This window comes from Varanus komodoensis, unplaced genomic scaffold, assembly GCF_004798865.1.
Source record: "Varanus komodoensis strain SLA01 unplaced genomic scaffold, ASM479886v1 scaffold20_1, whole genome shotgun sequence".
NCBI lineage: Eukaryota > Metazoa > Chordata > Lepidosauria > Squamata > Varanidae > Varanus > Varanus komodoensis.
This window is the reverse complement of record NW_025335587.1, coordinates 4,763,935-4,785,607: the sequence shown is the minus strand read 5'-3', so window position 1 is coordinate 4,785,607 and position 21,673 is coordinate 4,763,935. Positions and strand designations below refer to the sequence as shown.

Here is a 21,673-nt window from a genome sequence, read left to right as displayed (position 1 = left end):
AGATGACTGTACCCTCATCCTGACTGCTTTTCTTGAGTGAGCGTCACATGCAGCTGAAAGAAAGAGAATATGTGAAAAACGGTGTTTCTATATATCATTTTCCCTGTTTCACCAAATCTTCACCTTCAGCATGTCATTTGTATGCAATGGGAGCTGCTGCTGAAGCAGAAACCATGTAGATGCAGCTGAGTGTTCTTGTATGTATCCAAAATACCCTGCCAAAAATTTTAAAACTTTGAACTCATGATCTTTCAGGTGGATGGCATGCCTCAGTTTTCCCTTTCAGTGTTCCCAGTCAGTTGCTGCTGTAGCAGACAAATATTAGTACAGGGACTCCTTGTGTTGATAATTCTTCTTGTTTGGGTCAGAGCCTGCTATAAACCCTTGTTGTAAATTCTGTTTGCCTTTTCTGTGTAATGGATGCCTATGCTCAAGAAATCTGGGTTTTAAAGACTGATTTTCTGTTGTTATATAGGACAGAGACACCCCAATCCCCTACTTTGCACTTGTGAGCTTTTGGTTAACTTACCTGCTTCAGTTTGCATTTTCTGTGAAGTGGTTATTGCTAGAGCAGATGAATGTGGGATCCAAGGATACCGTCCAGTTGACTCCAGCAACTGGAACCCCTTGGCTCCTCCTATCATTAGCTGGCCTTCCCCGCACTCCCCAACCCCAGTGGTCACCAACTGCCACTGCCAAACTAGTTTTTCTTCAGAGGAAGCTGCTCCAGAATTCTGACCATTTTGGTTGCTCTTTTCTGCATCATTTCAACCATCTCATTTTGAGATGTGGCAACCACAACTCTACCTAGTATTGTAAATTAGTTTGTACCTACATCACAGAACTATATAAAGTAATTATGATATTAGCAGTTTATTTTTCATCCCTTTCTTAATAGTCTTTGGAAGAATTTTGCCTCTTTCACACCTGGGATGAAGTTTTCATTGAGATGACCTCAAAAGCTCTGTCCTGGTCAGTCATCACCTGCTCAGTGTAGGCGTAAAATTACAGTCTTTACACATAGTATGCTTACATAGAATCATGTCTGGTATTTTTATTATCCATTTGCCCAGTTCAGAGAGCTCATGCTACATCCATTTGTGTCTGTACCACACTTAAATCTTTGATGTCATCTGCAAACTTGGCCACATCATTGTTAACTACAGATCATTTATGAAAACATTTAAAACTCCAGTGCTGATGCAGATTCTTGTGGCCCTCACTTCCTCACTTCTTGCATCCTTCCATTGGGACAGCTGTTCACTGATTTCTAAGCTCGCATAATTAGTTATTCATCCGTAAAAGAACATGTCCTTTCCACCCAGTCATTCCATGACAGCTAAATTTACCCTGGGTTTTTTGGTGAAGAACTTTGTCAAAAGCATTTTAAACGTCTATGTACCTGCTGATCCTTATCCACATGCTTGTTGATGCACTCAGAGAAATTTAAAGCAGGGAGGCTGATGACTCCTCATCAGTGGGGCTTCTTATGGATTGCAGCTTTTGCGGTTTACAGGAACTTTCCTTGATGTTTCATGGCGGTGAACCTTTATTTGGATGGAGTTTAGCACCTTTGATAGTTCCTATAAATCTCAAAATAAAAGCTGTAGTGGATCAGGAGGCCTATTGACATGGGAGTCACCAGCCTCCCCTGTCGACAGAACTATGACTTATGACTTAACTTTGCAGATGCCTCTTAATTTCTCTTTAGTAAGGCTTGTTCTTCTCTGTGCCTAATAATTTTATCTAATTATCGTTTCAAGCAATTACCAAGAACAGACATTAAGCTAACCATTCTGTCATTTCTTGGATCCCCCTTGGATCATTTTTGAAATACTGGTGTCATATTCGCCAGTTAGCCATACTGCTAACTATGCTCTGGTAACCTCAATAGGTTATTGCGAAGTGCTACAGGTGAGGCTGCCTTTGAAAACAGATGGAAACTTCATGTGGTCTAAATTAGAACAGCTAAAATAAGATTGCTAACACAGACAGGACATGCTACAAAAGTGCTCTGTACTATCTGCCACTCTGTTCCAGACCGTATTCAAAGTGCTAATATTACCTGCAAAGTTCTAAATTGCTTGGGGGCAGATAAACAGAAAAACTTGTTTCCTTCCATATACATGGAGCAAGAATGTAAGGTCATTTTCAGAGGTTCTTCCTTGGATCCTCCTGACAAATGGAGTGAGGTGGTGGCCACTGAAGAGAAACTCTTTTCAGCAGTGAGCCTCTTCTGAAATTTTTGGAATTCCTACCCCAGAGAGATTTGCATAATGGTCTTTTCCGCACCAGGCAAGGACCTTTTTCATTCTTCCAGGCTGTTTAGCCCTTCAGTTTTAAAAACAGTGTGTGTTTAGATATTTGCACTGCTTATTTTTTATCCTAGTTTTTAAAAACTTTGGCTTTATTCTGTGTTACATTGCTTTACTATGTTGTTATATTTTATAATATGATTTGTATTCTGAACTTTACATGGAACCTTGACTGTTGGATTATGGAGAAATCTAATAAATAAAGTCACATCTTTTTGTTAGACAATCAGCAATTTCACATTTGAGTTCTTTAATAACTATGGATGACTTGTTTCTCAATTTTTAATTGGGCAATAAGTCCTAGTGCTTCATTTTTTGCCACACTCTTTCCTCCTGTTCTTCAGAAGAAGGTATTAATATGGAATTTAACCCCTCCACATTGAAGGTAGATGCAGTACCTGCACCCAACCTGTCCGCAGTCTCTCTAATATATCCTAGACTATCCTGTCAGCCAAAAAGTCATCTTACTTCTTAGCTTATTTTCTGTTTCTGATATATTTATAGATCTTTTATAGCAGTGATGTTCTTAGCAATATGCTCCTCAGAGCTTGTTTGTTTTCCCTCCCTTATTGTCTGCTTACATTTCATTTGCCAGGAGTCTGTGTTCCTTTTTGGTCTGCACACTTGGGCAAAAATTCCATAAAGCCGCCGCCCCCATCAGGCTCGTGGTGGTTGTCCCATCAGTTCTCCAGGTGGTATTCTGCCAGAGTTGGTAGCTAAAACTCCCTTGTCTCCTCTCCTCACTGCAATCATGATCCCTTTTGTACTTGTCGTGGTCTCCCCACTATTTTTCCGTTTCATAACAGCTCCTCCCAAGAGGCACATTGGAGGGTCCATTGCTGCTTCACCACGATCTTTTTTTTAAAAAAATACAATAAATGTATTCAAATGTATTTGTTCTGTTTGTTAAATTTAATTTGCCTTGCACAAGTGAGCATTTGCTCTAGTCTACAATGGGAAGCATTGCCTGGGCAAGTCACCTACACACACAAATCACAAATTCCTTTCACTTAAAAAAAAATAATAAAGAAACAAACATGACAAATCAATGGCAACCCTTCCAACCCTTTGGGAGAGCTGTCATCTTATAGATTGCAAAAGCCAATCTCTGGAAGCAACCAAGGAGAGAAAAATGCTACGGTGAACACAAAAGGGATCATGGTCACACTGGAGGACACTGTGCCACCATGCTGCTTGTTTACTGGTGGTGGCCCATGCAACTTCAGCAATGGCAAGTGGGTTTTGCTCCAGGTTCACGTGACACAAGTAACCTACTGTGGCTTGTCATCCATGGTGGGTTGTCATGTCATGTATGTCCAGTCAATGACAGTTCAGACAACAACCTTCCCTCCAGCGCTGAGTATGGGTTGAGTGTGGCTTATTGTTAAACAATGAGAAATTATTTTGTTGTCTGAAGCCAGCCATGATAACAAACCACAACAACCCATAGTTCACAAACAAACAACAAACTATGGGTTCTCTTCATAAGCTGTTCAGGTTTTAAAAAGACATGGTCAGTTAATACACCTGGTTCAGACACTGAAATAACTTGTATTTCAACAACAACCAATGGTTCAACAACCCACACTCAACCCATGCAGACCCCTTGAGTGTGTTGGGAACTAGGTTTCCCCCTTTGCCTTTTCAAAACAAAATACCATTCTTTGGCAAAAGCTCTTTATTCTCCAGTGTACATGTACCATAGCATACTCAGCAAAGAAAGGTTCTCTGAGCATGCACAGAGTGGTTTGTTGAACCTACACTAGAAACTACCTCCAAAAACCCTTCATTTGATTACCCCAGCACCCCACCCTTCTGGGAGGGCCCCTCTGGAAACAGGCCAGCCTCTTAGCTGTATGCAGCTCCTCTGGTTGGCTAGCCCTTTTCTCCTGGCACTGCATCATGGGGTCAAGAACCATCCCAGGCTCATCAGACTCCTGTTGTATGCCCCATCCTGGCTGTTGCAGACGGTGGCTATTCGCAGGGTCTGCCTGAACACCAGGTGAGAGGAGCCTTGAGATAAGCCATCCCACCATCTTGAAATCTGGAGAGCCCATTTCCCAGGGCTTGTCCTTCTTGTACGAGTCTTCCTGGCCTTGAAATGCACACCAAGAACAACTGCCTCTTTCATTCCCAACAGAATGCAAGTTACCTTGTCTGAACTCAGCCATTAAGTAACTGTTCCTTCTCTTACAAAGCAATTCTTCAGATTCCCAGATGTGAACTCAGAAAGTGCTCTGACTTTGGAGCTGGGTATCATATTTGCCCCCCACCCCCACCCCACACTCCCTCACAGCCGCTGTGGGGAAAAAACACCGTGTCTGCTTCTGCAAGGTCATCAGAATGACCTTGGAGAAGAGGAGGAAAGGCCTGCTAGAGGGGAGCAGAGGATACCAGGGCTGGCAAGATGTGACGTATCCTGGCAGGGCTCCAGTCTTCTCTCCCTATCTGAAGTTCTCCAGAAGACTGTCTGACTGTCAGGGCAGGAGAAGTTCAGGGGTGAATACTCCTTCTGTACTCTTCTGACTCTGCCTAGGATGTCAATAAACCTCCAGACTTGGATTGGATTACATCACTCATTGGATTACACCCATAAATATATTCAGAAATTTGATTTTGTTTGCCAAGCGGAGAGACGTATGAGATGTTGCTTAGGTGTTATTCTATCTACTAGCTATATATTTGATTCTATAATTCATTACATTGCTCAGTATGTGACTAATTCTATATGCCAGTTGTGAATATTTAGGGAGTATGAAGAATCCCATGTTACTGCAGTTATTTCAGTCTGCCCAGAAATGCTTCATGGATTACAGTTCATGTAAAGTACACAAAATATCAAACTAAACTGGAAAGGAATTCTACATTGTTGAGTCACTATCTGGACACAAATCAAATGATTCACAAGAAGTGTTAATTGACTTCAGTGAGCAAAAATGTTCAGCTAGTCAGTAGAAAGCAATAGATAAGCAATAGGAAAATATTAAAGAGGATCCTATAAAGAAGCAGGACAAGGTCACATTAAGAAAGAAACATTGATGGCTTTAAAAAAAATGACTTCCCCAGTTTGGTTCTCTTGAGCCTGATGAGGGGATGGTAGGATTTCAGAACAGATCTGTGGGGCATTTACTTAGACTTCAAACAGCTGCTTATAGCACAGCAGCACAGGGCTACTGGACTGAGCATTGGCATTACTGCTTAGAAAAATGCCTCACTGGCTCCCATATAAATATTAAAATCACAGTTGGAATCACAATTAAAATGCGGTTTAAAAACAATGCTATTGTATTAATAATACTACATAAAATACAGAATAATTCAGAGCAGTCAACAATTTCACCCCAAAATGTTTTCTGGGTTGCTTTTCAAATGTTTGTGTTTTTTGCAGGCCTTAAATGTGGTGGCATCCTCTCAGCACCATTCGGCAATGTGTCTAGCCCAAATTTCCCAGGACTCTATCCCTATGACACAGACTGCGTTTGGCTCATAGTGGTAACAGAAGGATCCTCTGTTCTGCTCACCTTCCATCACTTTGACTTGGAATACCATGACAATTGCGAATTTGACTACATCAAGATTTACAATGGGGTCTCGGAAGACCAAGGAAATCTACTTGGCAAATTCTGTGGCACAAGTTTTCCCCCACCATTTACATCATCCTGGAATGTCATGAGCATCATATTTCATTCGGATAACCATGTGGCCAGTCAAGGATTTTCTGCAGTTTACCAAAAAGGTTAGAACTGACTTTAACTGGAGTGTCTCCAAAGAATTATCTTTTGATTTTTATTTATAAATAAATAATTTATTTATTAAAACATTTTTATGCCGCCCCGGCATTACAACAATCTTGTGATACACTGGTCAACCCAGCACCACCTTGCAGAATCAGGGCCTCTACATGGGGTGGGGTAAGCCTTTCCAAGAGCAAGGATTTGGAGAGAAAGTCAGTGACAAGTGCAAGTTCTTATCCAGGCAGGTGAGCTGAAGCATCTCAGGAGGTAAGCAAGCCTGGGGGTGCAGAGAGAGGCAGGGGGAAGCACCACTTAGGCAATCAGAACAAACAAAGTGAGAGCAAGCAAAGTCAAAGAATGGTCAAAAGGGGGAAGAAAAGAGAAGCCAGAGCTGAACTAGCAAGCAAACAATGACTGGGAAATGTAATAGGCCTCGGAAAAACACACACGGCCATGCAGACACTGTGCGCCTTCTTGTACAAACAGAGTCTATGGGCCGGAAGAGTAAATTATACTGGAGAAAACATGCCCAGGCATGTAGTGGGGCAAGGGGGTGGGTTGTGAAGCAAGGCAGGAAGGCGGACTGATCTAGTCAAAGGGGGCTTGAGCAAAGAAAGTGTGTGGAAATGTAAGCACACAGGCTACACTGAGGGAGAGTGGCTAGCAATGTGAAAAAACTTTGAATCTGGGACCCGTGCAGGGAGCTACTGTGCTCTGTTCATGCTTTGGTCTTCAGTTTCCTTCAGGGGTAGGAGCAAGCAGGTGTGTAATCAGCCCATAAGACTGGCAGTCAGTCTGAAGCCTCTAGATTCAGGCAGCTGAGGCTAAGAGCAGGGCTGACTCACGATATTGCAGTGCCTGAAGCAAGGAACAACCTGGCACCCGCCTCATTCTGTACAAGGCCTGACTACACTAGCAGTTGAAATGTTCTTCATCACACCGGCATCATCCGCCATGCCAGAGGGCAAGAGCTGGCTCAGGGGGCACAGACAGGCTGCTTGGCACAAAGCATTTCCTCAGAGTCCCCAGTCACGATTCAATATGCCACACTAGCTCTCCGTCTGCACACCACACTTCTATTAAGTCAAGAAGGGCAGCTTCCGATATTTCAGTATTGCTTAGCTCTCACTGTTTCATTCAGATTTCTGGAGCACTTGGAAGACCTTGCTGAGCAGTAAACATGAGGGGGGCAGGTTTCTTCCTATTAAACTGTGATCAAGCTCCAGGATGGGCCCATAGAAATCGCATCACAGGGTAATCAGGTTTTATTTTGCCTACGCTTTATGATTTCAAGGAAACAATGCACTTGAAAACAGTACAAGTGCAAATGTATTTTTCTGCTCAGGAATGTTTCCTGAACATTCACCCAAGGATTCAAAAGTTGCATGGGATTCTTTATGTCTCAGGGGCCAGCAGCAGCAGGAAAGGGTTTGCAAGCTTAATTCTCCTCTCTTTACAGTTTTATTGCTTCTTCTTGAATGCCTTGGCGTAATTGAAAGCAGAAATTGACCCAAAACAATGGGAACTCAGGCTGTGATCTGCAAACCATTTAGGATATAGTAGCAGACTCTGTTGCTTTCAAGTAGGACTACTCCAGAGTAAGCAATTAGAAGACAGCAGTCTCTGTCAGGTAGCAGAAAAGCCTGTGGTTTTTGTAAATAGCAGTTAGCTTTATAATACGATGGTGACTGACCACTACGTAATGCAACCTTTTTCAAACTTTATGAACTTGAAAATCCTCCTTCTAGTGCATGCCATTTTCAATGCCTCTCACAGTCCAGAAAATTTATTTGGTATAGAGAATTGATTCTTACACATCACACTTGCATTTATAGTAGCCTAGCTCTTACACACTTACACACAGATACTAGCAAGGCATCTTAACTACTCCCTATGCACAGATGTCACTCCTTCTCCTTATGTCACTTAGGAAGCTACCCTATGGATCACACCACTAGGCCATCTAGTTCAATATTGTCAACACCAGCTGGCAACATTCCTCCAAGTTTTCAGGCCAGGGTTTGCTTGCTTACCTGGAGATGCCAGAGATCTACCTGGAAACTTCTGTGTGTGAAGTGGCCTGCAGCCCTACTTCTTTTGAACAATTTATCTCTAGGCCAGTTTTCTGTACTTCCTTGCCTCCTTCCTTTGGGTTCTGTTCAATTGTTTGGAGGGATGAAAACTGGAATCTGTATATGAATTTGTAGGTCATTTTTCTCAATTGTCAGTGATGTCTTTGTTTTAATATGTTTGTTTGTTTGTTTGTTTGTTTCCAGATGTTTGTGGAGGTGTGCTCACCGGCCTTTCTGGATCAATAACAAGCCCCGACTATCCAGAGAATTACCCCAACAATGCTGAATGTCATTGGGTCATTCAGGCAACTTCAAATTCTGTCATCAAATTGATTTTTGTTGATTTCCAGATGGAAAATGATGAGCAGTGCAATTTTGATTATGTGGCCATTTTCGATGGGCCCACTATGGGGGACCCTCTTCTCAGTCACTACTGTGGGAATGTGAAGCCCCCAGAGGTGGTTTCTTCAGTGCATGAATTGCTGGTTGTATTCAAATCAGACTTTAATATTGCAGGCAGAGGTTTCAAAGCATATTTCTTTTCAGGTATGGACAGAATTCTATATTTATATATCTCCGTATTAATTTCTCACCTACATAAGAGGTTCCCTAGTGTGAACTTTGTCAGTCCATGAACTCATCTTTGAGCTTGGGTAAGGGAAGGGAAAATATCCACTGTCCTTCTTCTTAAATCTAAGTTTTGCATGCATTTGGAAATCCATGCTGCCCTTGTTTACATGATTGCAGACAAATATTGCGGTAAGTTAGTTTTTCTACTTGAGGGGTTTATTGTGTGCTTCTGATTCCTTACTTCTAGTTGTTAACAGGGATATTTAGACAACATTGTGATCCTCTAGTTTCACTTCTGTTTTTAAGAGCACTTTCTTGAGTTTCTTTAGAGCAGAGGAAATGGAGTATTATTACTGAAAAGGAAAGAAAAGGTATTTTTCTACTTGTGTAACAGCACCACCTAGAGGTGATGCAGTAGAAAAGCAAGAAAGGACAAACTGTATAGAGTTGAATCTCAATTCTGTAACAAAACTGAAAGTAAATACAGCAGTTAACAGCCTCCTGCAGAAAAGCTCACAGCATTTCATCCTTTGCAACTATTGTAAATCTTAGCCTTTCTGTGCCATGTTCTGAATAACAGCATGTCATCCAATGCTAGCCTCAGTCAACCTTAGATAAGATTTTTAGTGTCCATTTTTATCTGAAAAATAATCCATTATTATTGCATGTTCAATATTTCTTCTGAAAGCAACCCATTGTGAGATCTGAAATCCATCCCACGCTTCTGACTGTTGAAGTACAACTGTTTTGGAGCAGGGACAGAGTCTTTCTATAGCTGTGTCCAGGCTTTGTAGCTTCCTCCTACGGGGAACCAACTTGCTACCTTTTTGATAGCAAGTAAGAAGACTTTTGTTTAGGTGTTTTGAAACTTTTGGGAGCCATGTTAATTGTGTATTGAGTGGGTTTTGTGTATTATTTAAGTATCTGTGGTTTTAACTGTATTATAGCATTTTAACTTATTGTTATCCATTTTGAAGTCTTTTTGAGGAAAAATGGGATAGACATGTTTTAAATGAAGTAACAGAGAGATGCAACATAACACAATTTATGTGTGTGGCTATACTATCTGGAGCAGTAACTTTTATATGAAAAGAAGTAGGTGGAACTGTCAAAGCACACATTGTAGCCCTCAAACCGGGAGCAGTGCAGCAAAAGGTACTTGCACTAGATTTATAATTATTCTGTTGTACCCTAATGTATCCAACTGCATCAATTGTTTGACTCACCTGGGGCACAGCAGATACCCAATATCAAACCACCAGCAGCTCTGAACACCAACAGACCTAGGTACACAGAACTGCCATTCAGCATCAGCTGTTCATATGTGGCCAATTTTCTAGTTCCACCTAGTTTTCAGCTTTGCCATCAGTTTCCCTCTAGCACTGCAGCCTCACTGCCAAACCAGGATGGAAACTAAAATGAAATGGCACTTTCCACAAGGGGCAGATAGGAGGAGAGGAATTTTAAAGAATTTCCTAAGCAGTACCAAGCAAAGTAAAGTAATTTTGGCTGCTTAAATTTTATCGCATTCCCTTTCTTCTGTAACCAGGTGCGTGTCAAGAGGTATATACGGCTGTGAAAGGAAATTTCTCCAGTCCTCAATATCCCAACTCTTACCCTAATAATATCAGGTGTCACTGGACCATCCAGCTGCCCCTAGGATATCGAATCAAAGTCTTTTTCCTCGACTTGGATCTCGAGGGGCGGAACAGCCTGACAGATGGCTGTGATTATGACCATCTGGCTGTGTTTGATGGAGGCACCGAGAAGGCGTCTCTGCTGGGGAAGTGGTGTGGGAGAGAAACGCTGTCTCCTATTATATCCAGTCGAAACAAACTGCTATTGGTCCTTCACACGGATAGGAACACAGCCAACCGAGGTTTCTCAGTAGCATACATTGGAGGTAAGGCCGCTGTTTGGTCGCTCTCGCTCAGCTTTGCTGCTTCATGGAATTTTTAACATATATGTTTCAAAACAAGAAACAAGCATAAAAGACTGAAGATAATTACTGTGGAATATGTAAATTTTGCAAGTTATAAACTATCAAAAAGTGCACAGGTCTGGTGAGGAATAAACATTAACTTTAGTTAATGCAGTATCATACAAATTACACAAGTATGGAATTATGTAAAATGTTACAACCAAATTCTCTGCTTTGTATGCAAAAGGTCAACAAAAATTCAGAAGCTCATGCTTGGTTTCAAGCAAAAAACAGGCACTTTTCCAAGCTTGCATTATTCACTCTAATATACTTGTGCCAGGTTGCATTTCTAAGTTAAGATAAACATGGTAAGCTTTGGAAGAGATCAGCCACACGTCAATTAAAATTAAGTATCTTTTAAAAGTCATTTGGGGTGTTTCCAGACACAGGGCTCCTAGCACTACTTATCAGAAGCCCCCATGTAGCAATTCTATTAATTATTATTAGAATTGTTTTTTCCCTTAACAGATTTTCTGCAGCAAGAGAAAAGGCAAAGCTATAGGAATACATAAGGGGGTTATGAGTGTACGACAAAAACATATAGATACTGTGTGAAATTCTGTGAATGAGGCAGGGTGAGAGCTTGTGATTAGAATGCTGGACCAGGTCATTGGAGATGAGTTCTAGTCCCCACTTGGCCAGGAACCTTTGGGCAGTCACAAATTCTCGCTCTAACCTACCTCACAGGGTTGTTGTGAATATAACAGGGAAAGGCGGAAGAAGATTATGTAAGCTGCCTGGGATTTCCTTGCAAAAAAATGTAATAAATAGAGATCATATGGTGCTATTAAAGCCTCATTTGAAAGCACCTCTACAGTTAAGTCATTTAGAGCAGATTTTCTGTACTACAGCTCTTCCCTATTACTGACTTATTGGTTTGTATTGTGTAGGTTGAATTCTGGTGGGCAAAATTCAGATATTATACATTTACAAATATCACTTATTTCAGAATTGGTAGATTGTACCCCACAAATTTAATTGGGCTCTCCTTTAAATGCAAACTTGCAAGTTTTATTTTAACAAGCGTTTCTATCCAGAATTCCTTCAGAATTTGTGGCTACTCTCCCCTCTGGCCAGAAGTAGTGGGTGCTACTTTCTGGTTTCTCCCAGAAAGCATAAGCTATGCAGCTTAAATCTAATTATTTCTTTCATGTTGATAAATTCCATATTTTAGAAAGAAAACAATTGAAATAAAAAATAAAATGGAACTTTACACATAGGTTTATATGTATACAGTTCTCTTTATAACTAGTGTACTTCAAATGTGTCTGGGTTCAGAAATGACAAGATGTCATCCTTTATTTTACTCCCTTGTAGCCTCAGGCAGTATTCTTGCTGCAGTCTCTTCTTCTGCATTCATCTTCCTTAGACTATCCTCTGGTGTGTCTCTGCCCTAACCAGCACTTGAGAATAATTTTTTGCCTGTCTAATCCCAGAGGATCCTCTGGTTGTTGCAAGCTTGTCCCTCTTTTGAATCTATGCCATCACCTGATCCTTCTGGGGTTCTTTTCCCTTATATGTCTTCAGTGGTGTCTCAATATCTGTCCACTATCCCTTGGAACCTTTTATGATTGTGGATTAACATGTTGAATAAAGGGTCTTTTTTTCTTCAACTCATCAACCTTTGTGCTGGAGCTGAGTTTAGGCCCTGGGATGGCATGGTTAAAATCCCAGCCATTGCTGAGTTTCTGGAATGTCCTGGAGAGAACTGGGGAGGAGGCAGTATCTGGACATGCAGGCTGGGTTCACTTGTCATGACAAGCAATCCTGCATGGTGTCTTTGGAATGATGTGCTAGCATGGTTTTCGTCTCCTTGCTCCTTGCTCGTTTCTCTGGCTGCTGATTCCTCTGGCACATATCCATCAGCTCCCAGAACTAAAATCCTGTCCTATATTGGTTCACTGTAACCACTCCTGCAGCAGCTAACCACCCTTCCCAGGGCAGTCTATGATAGCACTGTGGAGGCCACAATACTGGGTTCAGACTATCAAAGAAACCATGGTGAAGCATGGAAAGCATAGAACAGACCATTGTTTCTTATGTGGTTTCTGAACAATTCCACGCTGGAATACCATAAAAGGGGCTGGGCAACCTGACAGGCCATCCTAAGCAAGAAGCTTCTGCAGCTTGTTATGTCATGCAAAACTGCTCCTGCAAAGTGTGTTTTTATTTTACTTAAGACCATTCTGGCAGAGATATCATATGAGTGGTCTATCTCTCCCAAATATTAAAAATAATGCACAATGATTCTAAATTCCTTGTCTGCTCAGTTAAACATATCCACATCTATTGTTGCACATCTAAGGTCTCTCTGAAATGTCGTGCTGTAACGGTGTTTGTTTGGCTTGGCACATTTCCCCTTGAATGTCTTCGGTTGCTTATTCATTCCTGACCGGTAGACTGCTTCTCAGGTGACTGTAGGCATTCTTCAGTTTCCAATGCGATAAACGCAGTTTGTTCTGCCCAAAGGTCCTCTGATATAACTGCTTTTTCACTACAGAAGATAGGGAAAGAATGCATCCTGTATCTATAACGATGGTGTATCTCTTATTGTATGTGATTTTTTGTTTCTGGCCAAATCTGTGATGCCATGAGTTTTACTCTTTGGAGGATGCTGTCGTCTTCTGTACATCAATATCTCCATCTCAGACTTTTCTCAGATAAATACTGTGCCATATTGGTAGGCTTCTATTGTAGCTTCTTCTGAACCCTCCTTGGCAGCTTCTAATGGCATATCCAGCTCACAGTACTTGCAAACATTACATTAAGTCTTTGGGTAGATTTGTCATATCAGACTTCTGTAAATATGTTGTCATGCACTGTAGATGCTTTGGTGCACTGAGTAAGAGTTTTTCCATATATTTTCCAGGCTTTATAATCAGTCTGGTCATCTACTGCACATTCATGTTTACTAGGTAAAAATTCTCCATTCCAAAAAGTATTGCAAGTATTTCTTATTTAATTTGGACACTGATAAGGCTCTGCTGGTAGTATGCTGGTCTCTAGATCAGTTCTTGATGGACCATTATGAAATATGAATGGTTCGTCTTAGCTGTAATACTTCAGAATGGGGGCTGCTGCAATCATCTTCATGACCATTTAGAAAACACTTTCATGTTGCGCCATCTGTACTCATAGTGTCTCTTGGTGTGAAAAGATCTCAGGATCTCACAGTTCCCTGAGAGATATGTGCAAGACTAATTAATTGGACTTTCCCATAAATCCCTAGTCTCTCTTGAGATCTTGGCATTGTGGCATGTCTCAAATAGTTCTTGCTTTTTCTTGATCTACCTGCAGGCCTCTTGAGGTCAGTAAATGGCCATTTTTTGGTACTTTTACAACCTTCACTTGGAATTTGTCCCTGTTCAGTTTGATATTACTTCCTCTCCTACCTATTGCTCAAATTCCTTCCAAACCCTCCATGACTTGTGTCAACATGTTTTGATACACCTTGCAAACAGAACTGATGACCACTGGCATTCTTAGCAAGTGACATCTCCCAAAGGCTTGACAGATGTGGTCAAATAACTGGATTCTTCATTCAGCTCAATATACCACAATCCATTTTTGACATCATAGAGAATAGTCTTGTTTTTGATAGATCTAGCAATGTCTTCAACAGTAGATAATGGAAAATTACTTTTCATAGCTTATTTAAGGGCTTTAAATCTATGTACATTCTCAGTTTCCCTGATGGTTTTTGGAGCATCAATATACTGTTTATCTAGTCTGTACATTTCTCTGCTGTTTAAATAATTTACCTGCTATTATATATTTTCCAATTCATTTTTCAGAGGTTGTACTAAAGCTACCAATACTTATATAACACTTATATCAGTAATTAAATGGCTTCACTCTTATATCAGTCTCTAGTTTATAAACTCCATCTAGCTGTCCATCTTCCTCAAACACATACCTAAGTTCCCTCTGAGTACTTGCTTGATTCTAGCTTCCAGTTACATTTAAATTTTCCATCAATCTGCTATTCATTTTCAGCATGTTATAGGATTATACCTTTATTATTTGCATAGCCTGGACCACCTTAAGGCCTAACAGTTGATGCTACTCTCTGATCATCCACAACTACAAATTCTGGCCTTATTGTGTGTGTGTGTGTGTGTTTTGTTCTTTAGTTAAAAACTTTGAGTTCATATTTTTCTACTGATTTTGGTATAGCGTGATTATGCATTATTAGACACTGACTAGCCTCTAATGCAGGGGTCTCAAACTCGCGGCCTGCGGGCCAATTGCCGGGACAGGCAGGGCACGGGGGAGGGGCCCTGCGGCCTTCATAGCGCCAGCGGCGCCCGGGCTGGCCGCGGGATGAGTGGCCCACCACCACCGCGGAGGTGGAATACTTGATGCGGCCCAGCCTCACCCAGACTCTACTTCCAGCGGCCCCCAGGTAAGTTGAGTTTGAGACCCCTGTTCTAATGGAATATGAGACTTCCCTAAGTGGATGGGGAGGATGTTGTAACTGACACCACAGTCTCCTAGAAATGGTAATGTTTCATCCCCCAGGCAGATAGTTCATAGAATTGCTTATATAGTTCTGTTTGATTTTTCCTAAAGCATGTTTACTAATTGGTTTATTACCTACAGAATATCTTCACATTCACTCTCCATATTTATAGTGTATTTTCTAGTTTTGGGCTTTTTTTAGTTTGCTAGACACTTGGATACACAATGATTAAGTTTGACATGCCTGTGGCATTTCGTATAAGTTGGGCAATCCTCTTTGATCTTGAATATTTTACCCCACATTGCTCTATGGTGTTTACTGTTGTCCTTGTATCTAGTTTTATTCTCTCTTCTGTACTATATGCACAGTTTCCACTGTCTCTCCTTCCAAGACTTTTATCCTGCCTTTGGACAATTCAGTGCCTGACAAATCTCCAAGCCTAAGTCCAAGTCTGCTTCTTTCAGGAATCTCTTGTACCTGTGTGGCCTGTATTCCATATACTATCCAGCCCCTTATCAAGGAGCCGTTGATATCTCCAAAATGGCAACAGGCTGCTAGATCTTTGAACTGGATCTTCAATGCCTTCCACTATGCTTTGTTTCTCGCGGAAAGGCTGTATCTTCCCAGTTCATTCTTTCTGGGATTCCAGTAGGCATCAAAACAACCCATTATGATAGCTAAAGTATACTTTGCCGGAGGAATGTTTGCATACAGTGTCTCATATTTCACTATTCCTCCCTTCCTGAACCAACTGTAGAAAGAATTTCAGAGCTTTACTACATGAGGCTGTTAACCCACTGTATCTACTTTGGTCTTGTCCCAACACTTATGAGTAGACCCAAGCACTACACAAGCAGCATTTCTTTTCCTACTTTTCTGAGGCATGAGCTCTAGGTGGCACTCTGATATAGCAAAAAAGTGCAATATGCAAAAGAAGACCACACTTACTTTCACTTTCTCAAATACCTCATTTTCCATGCTTTAAAAAGCCTCACTGAAAGTACTGGTTAGTTACAGATGCAAAACGAGAGGGTCAGAAGAACCGTATGGCTGTTAAACAACCATGAGTAGGGAATGAAGAGTGCATGAACTTGCAGGTGTAATGTTTTGGAAGCTTCAAGCCTTCTGTTCATTTTCATGACACCAGAATCACCTCACTGTGTCCCTGTCTCCATGTAGGATATTCCTTTCTATAGATTCATAAAGGTAACATAAGAAAAGGCCAGTCTTACTTGTATGCACAGAAGAATGTACATAGCATGAACTCATTCCTTTATGCTGGGCCTAGTGTCACAACCAGGGCTAACCTCTTGTACTGGTTATTAGGCAATAATACAGTGGATTGGACCTGAACCTTCCTTTGGTTACTGCTAGTGTCAAGGAAGAACCAGGGTTAAGATGGATCACCAGGTGTACCTGGGTTACTGCCTAACATGATTGCCCTGAAAAGGAGGCTGCAGTAGCTGCAGTGAAGTTGTGCAACCAGTGTGTTGAAGGAATGAAGCTAAGACATTCAGATCAAGGAATGAATGCTCATTGAGAACGTAAGAGCAGGTAGAGAGGGAAAGTGATGAAACTTTAGGCCATGGAAGCCTGTTAGCAACTAAATTCTCAGTGTGACCAATAATTATATGGAAAGGTATATGAATGCTGTGCTAGTTGTTGGGCTGCACCCACCTGGCAGGATTGGTGTGGCAGGAGGCTATCAGTTGTGTATTGGGGTCAGCACAATAGAGCACAATAGGAGGCTTGTCAGCCGCCCCAGGCATATACAGAGTGTTCTGCTTAAAAGGATAGGCTAGCTGCAAGCCGCTCCGCTTTTGTATCAAAATATGGACTAACCGCAAAACCGTCTCGCCTCTGCATCATGCCAGCTCGCTTGCGTAGGCTGTCAAAAACAATTCTCCCTTTGTTTGTAACAAGGTATAAATACTCCGTTGTCCCTTTACAGGGCGCGGCACCCATCCCGTCCTTGTGGGAGAGTGTTGTCCCTATACAGGAAATAAAAAAACCTTCTCTTAAAAATACCAACTGGTCTCTAATCTCATCTGTAAAACCGTGGGACATAACACTAGTGAGTTTGGTTACCACTTTTAGAGTTGGGCCAAACAGTGCTTGGATATATCTATTTAGGCCATTAACTTCTAGATAATGCTGTGTTGCTATGCCCATGATTTTACTCTGGAGATGTTTTAGATTATTTGTTGCTACCCTCCTATGATTTCAGAGAAAGTTCTTGCTTTATTTTGTTCTCATTCTTGCAGTTGTTCCCATGAACATCAGCTGCACACGGACAGAGTTTCAAATCCAAATCCCTACCCAATCACTGGAACAGCTGGAGAGAAATAAGATATATTTGGGGATACCCTCCTGCCCTGCACAAGTTGTTGGCTTGAACTTTAGAATACATGCGAGGTTTGAAACCTGTGGTACAGAACCGCAGGTAAGTGATCAGTGCTGGGGAAGCCTAGATTTTTATTTATCACTGCTATGCCCTAGTGAAAGGCTTGCTGCCCAGGCCCCATGTACAGCAGAGACTGAATGTTCACCAGGTCATACAAATGCAAATTTAGAAATAAATATCTTTATGTAATAGAAATGCAGTATATAGTGTGGAAGACCTGTGTGCTAGCCTACTCAGTCAAAAAGGTGCTAATTGTTGGTGGACAACAGCTCTTGTGATTCTTTATCTTTAAATTGGTATTAAACATGACAGCCTTTCAAATAGTGGACCATCCTCTGAAAAAGAGGACACATGACTCCCCTAGGCTGTATCATTAAATAAGGAAGAAGCTGAAAAGGCTATTACTCTGGGGGATCCCATAATAGATATATTATTTATTTAATTCAATTATTTTAGCCACTATTTCTATTGATATTTTAATACAGTGTTTTATTCTTTTTGACTTTTTATCATTTTATTGTGTTTTAAATTGTTGTATACGAAGTTGATGGCTTTTCAGTCATTGAAGCAGTATATAAATATTAATAATTAAAAAACAAATACATAGCAATAAATACATGGACCATCTTTCTTCCATCATGGAACTCATGGTGGTATACATGAGGTTCCTGGGTGATATCCCATCCAGCCCCTCACCCACAGTCCCATGGGATATACTATGCACACACAGAGGAAACTGATGCAAGACTTCCTTATAATATCGGATATGCCTGTGCATGGAGCAGCTAACAGAGTTGAAAGCATTATCTGGGGAGGGATATCTTTTAACATCTATTGTTCTGTGGCAGTTTCCCAGCCTGCTAGCCCAGGTACTGTGATTTTTGTTAGTACCCCATGCAAGCGAATGGGCACGTGGCCAACCTCTGCCCCTTCCTTTCCCTCGCTTATACTCTGATCTCAGGACATTCCTGGAGACTCTCAGATAAATAGTCTGTGAACTCATGCCGCAACCATATGCATAATGCAAATGTGCCTTCATTTTTGTTCCGGATGCCTATGTTGTATCCATCCCGAAGTCGGAAGCTCGTGTGACTGTTTTCTTCCTAAGGTACAGTCATAGAAAGATTCATGCTCTGGCAAACAGATTTATTTAAACCATTAAGCATTTTCTTCTGGAAGAAGTCATCATGATCATAAGAATACATGGCCACTTCTTCATTTGGAGAAGTCTAAGCTGCTTTGCTGCTTCCTAAGCATTTTTTCATTCACCATATGTTAAATTATTTTCAAGTTGCACAAAGAAAAATGGAGGGCCAAAATAGACTTGGCATTTAATGTGCATGTATTTTAAAATGCAAATAGCAGCCCTTGAGGAGACTGATGGATCGGCAGAAAAGAGGTGGGCTTTAACCCTTTCTTCCCCTACAGAGGTCCTGATGAAAATAATTTTTGATGTTTCTGCTTTCATTGGAATAGTATCTCCTATTTGTCCTAACAGAAGCTTCCTGGGTGGGGCACTTCAATCAGAGAAACAGCAGGAGGTAGAAAGCTAACATGTCCCTCACACCACTGTCCCCATACATTTTGATACCATTACTTCCACGAGCTGTTTTTAAGTTAAGGTTTTTTAAAAACAAAAATAACCTTCAGGATATCTGCGTATAGATAACACATCATGCATGACACATCATGCTCTAGGTCCCACATTCTTAAAAGTGTCCACTGAGTGCTTCCACTGTCTGATCCCAAGAAAATTATGTAACATCTTTTGATTCAGTAGTGTACAAAGAGCAAGGTTCCTGCATAAAACCTGGATTAAATAACAGTGGCAGAGAACAGAGTAAGAGAAAATAGAGCATTTCCATTCCTAATAGTACATCTAACCACTAGGCTGCTGAGCATTTTGGGTTCATGAATGACTCAGAATATTCTATCTCTCCCCTCCGTGTGTGTGTGTGTGTGTGTGTGTGAAATAACCATAGCAATCAAGGCATCTTTTATTACAATTTTTACCAGTCATGATCAAATACCCTTCAAACTTATGTCCTTATTGTATCACTGTGTGATTCCATAAGGTCAGAAAGAAATTCAACTAGAACAATTGCCTAATAATGATGTGTATTTGTCACTTTATGTCTTAGAACTTATGTAAAAGGTCATAGTGGCAAGACAAGCTGTTAATATAATGGGCAATCCAATTTTGCTTTTTCTACCTTCATGGAGTTTGAGAAGTACTTTCCTTGGCACCTTCTTTGTGCACCATTCCCTCTTTGAAAAGGAAAACTCTACAAGTATTTTAATGCATGCTCTGATAAAGGCCTACATTGATTGACCAATGTACTTTGGTTGGGAAGGGCAGAGCTTACCTTTAGAATGAAAAGGATTATTCACCAGCTGTGAGTAGCTCATAATCAAGAGACTAGTATTGATTTTCTTGCTGTCTGGTCTACATCCACAGCATATGCAAGTCAGATAGAATATTCTGCATCTCTACCACTGAAATGTAAAACAATGTACCGGTACTGAATGTCACAGCAGGAACACACATATCTTGCTTGTTCTAGTTGTTAGTAAAATTTGTAACTAACCTACGTTAGGGCATATGAAGCTGCCTTATCCTGAGTTGGACCTGTGATCCAGCTAGCCTGGTATTTTCAGTGCTGGCTGGCAGCAGTTCCTCAGGGTTTCAAGCAGGAGCTTTTCCAGTCCTTCATGGATATGGCAGGGCTTGATGGCAGAGCTTTAACCTGGACTCCTCCACATGCAACATATTTGCCCTTCCACTGAACTATGCCCCCCCCCCACATATCTTGCTGTTAAGTTGAGCTGTGTGCAAAGATTGCAGTGTTCCTGACCCCAAATTTGATCTGTAAACTTTCAGAGCTATATTGCCTTCTGTCTTTTCTTCTTATAGGCCTCGGCAATATGTGATCCACCAAGCCAAACAGTTCACTAACCATGTATGGTGGTACACAAGGAACTTGGTAATCCTCCAGGTTTGCTGCTTGCCTGGCACTGCAAAAACATAGAGCTGTCACACATGTGGCAGCCACAATATATCAATTATGGGCCATGTTCAGCTTGGTCGATCATAAGTTGGGCAGCTTGCCTGGATTCCACTGCCTTGTATGACATTATGTAAGTTATTTTAACTAAGAAGTTAACAAATATTAAAGATAAAATTAATACCAGACAGAGTACAAAGCTTCACTTCTTTGAAAGAGTGATGAAGAAAATGAGATGGTTCATAGGCTACTTCTTTTCCTTTGTCTTTTAGAAAAGAAACAACACATCTGTGATTGTCAGCATCCTGTATATTGACTTTTCGGATGGAAATCAGGAGGACATTCACCAATATGAAGTGCAGTGTGAACCTAAAAGGAAAGAGGCCTCTGTGAATCTTATCTCTGGCTCTGATCCCTACAAGCTGAGCCAGTATGCTGAGAACCTGGTAGAGTCCCAACAGGAGAATGTGGAGACAGCAGAAGTGCATGAGAGCAAGGGCCAAGATACCAGTGATATTGTCTTCATCAGCATCTGTATTCTTGCTGGCATTCTGATGGTAATTGCTATTGTTGGGTTAGTCTTGCTATAAGATGCTCATTTCTGGATGTGAGCCAGAAGCTCCTGTGCCTGCATCTCCATCCTGATTTCACTCCTTCCTCACCAGCTACGCCAGGTGCACATGAGCGGCAGCTTGCACTGGAGCCAGTTTTGCTGGCTGCTTAGAGTAGCGGCTCGCCACAGCAGGATAAGGCTGGCCTTGTCCCGGACACCATGGATCTGAACAGTGGTTGTTTGGTGTACTCTTAGCATGGGTGCTCCCAGGCAGACTGTGCCTCATGCTCCCAAGTAAAAGTACTGTGCATCTATTCCATATTTTCCTCCGTAGCAGATTTTCTGAGGGGGAGCAGGAAGAAATAGAAAAGACAAAAGTAGCAGGGGAAAAGTACACAGTGATTCATTTGGAAGACAGTGTCAACAGGACACACAACCTATACAATTCTATAATCAAGCAATCTGTGTGCCTGTACTAGCCCTGCTCAATTATTTTTCTTTTAGTATTAATTTGTACCTTTTTGACCCAGTTCTCATTTTTGTGTATGCACTTGTCCCTCCTGGGACTTTTTAAAAA

The 21,673-nt window shown here is 41.3% G+C and overlaps 1 protein-coding gene across 1 annotated transcript in view; it reads left to right on the top strand.

Moving 5' to 3' along the window:
- The window catches only part of CDCP2 (CUB domain containing protein 2), a 28,405-nt gene extending 7,272 nt beyond the window's left edge, over nucleotides 1–21,133 (top strand). Inside the window, exons 2-6 of the mRNA XM_044430463.1 lie at nucleotides 5,704–6,051; nucleotides 8,326–8,667; nucleotides 10,241–10,594; nucleotides 17,399–17,577; nucleotides 20,816–21,133. Coding sequence (XP_044286398.1) covers nucleotides 5,704–6,051; nucleotides 8,326–8,667; nucleotides 10,241–10,594; nucleotides 17,399–17,577; nucleotides 20,816–21,133 — 1,541 coding nt within the window. The remainder of the gene's footprint in view (nucleotides 1–5,703; nucleotides 6,052–8,325; nucleotides 8,668–10,240; nucleotides 10,595–17,398; nucleotides 17,578–20,815) is intronic.
- The last annotated feature ends 540 nt before the right edge of the window (nucleotides 21,134–21,673 follow it).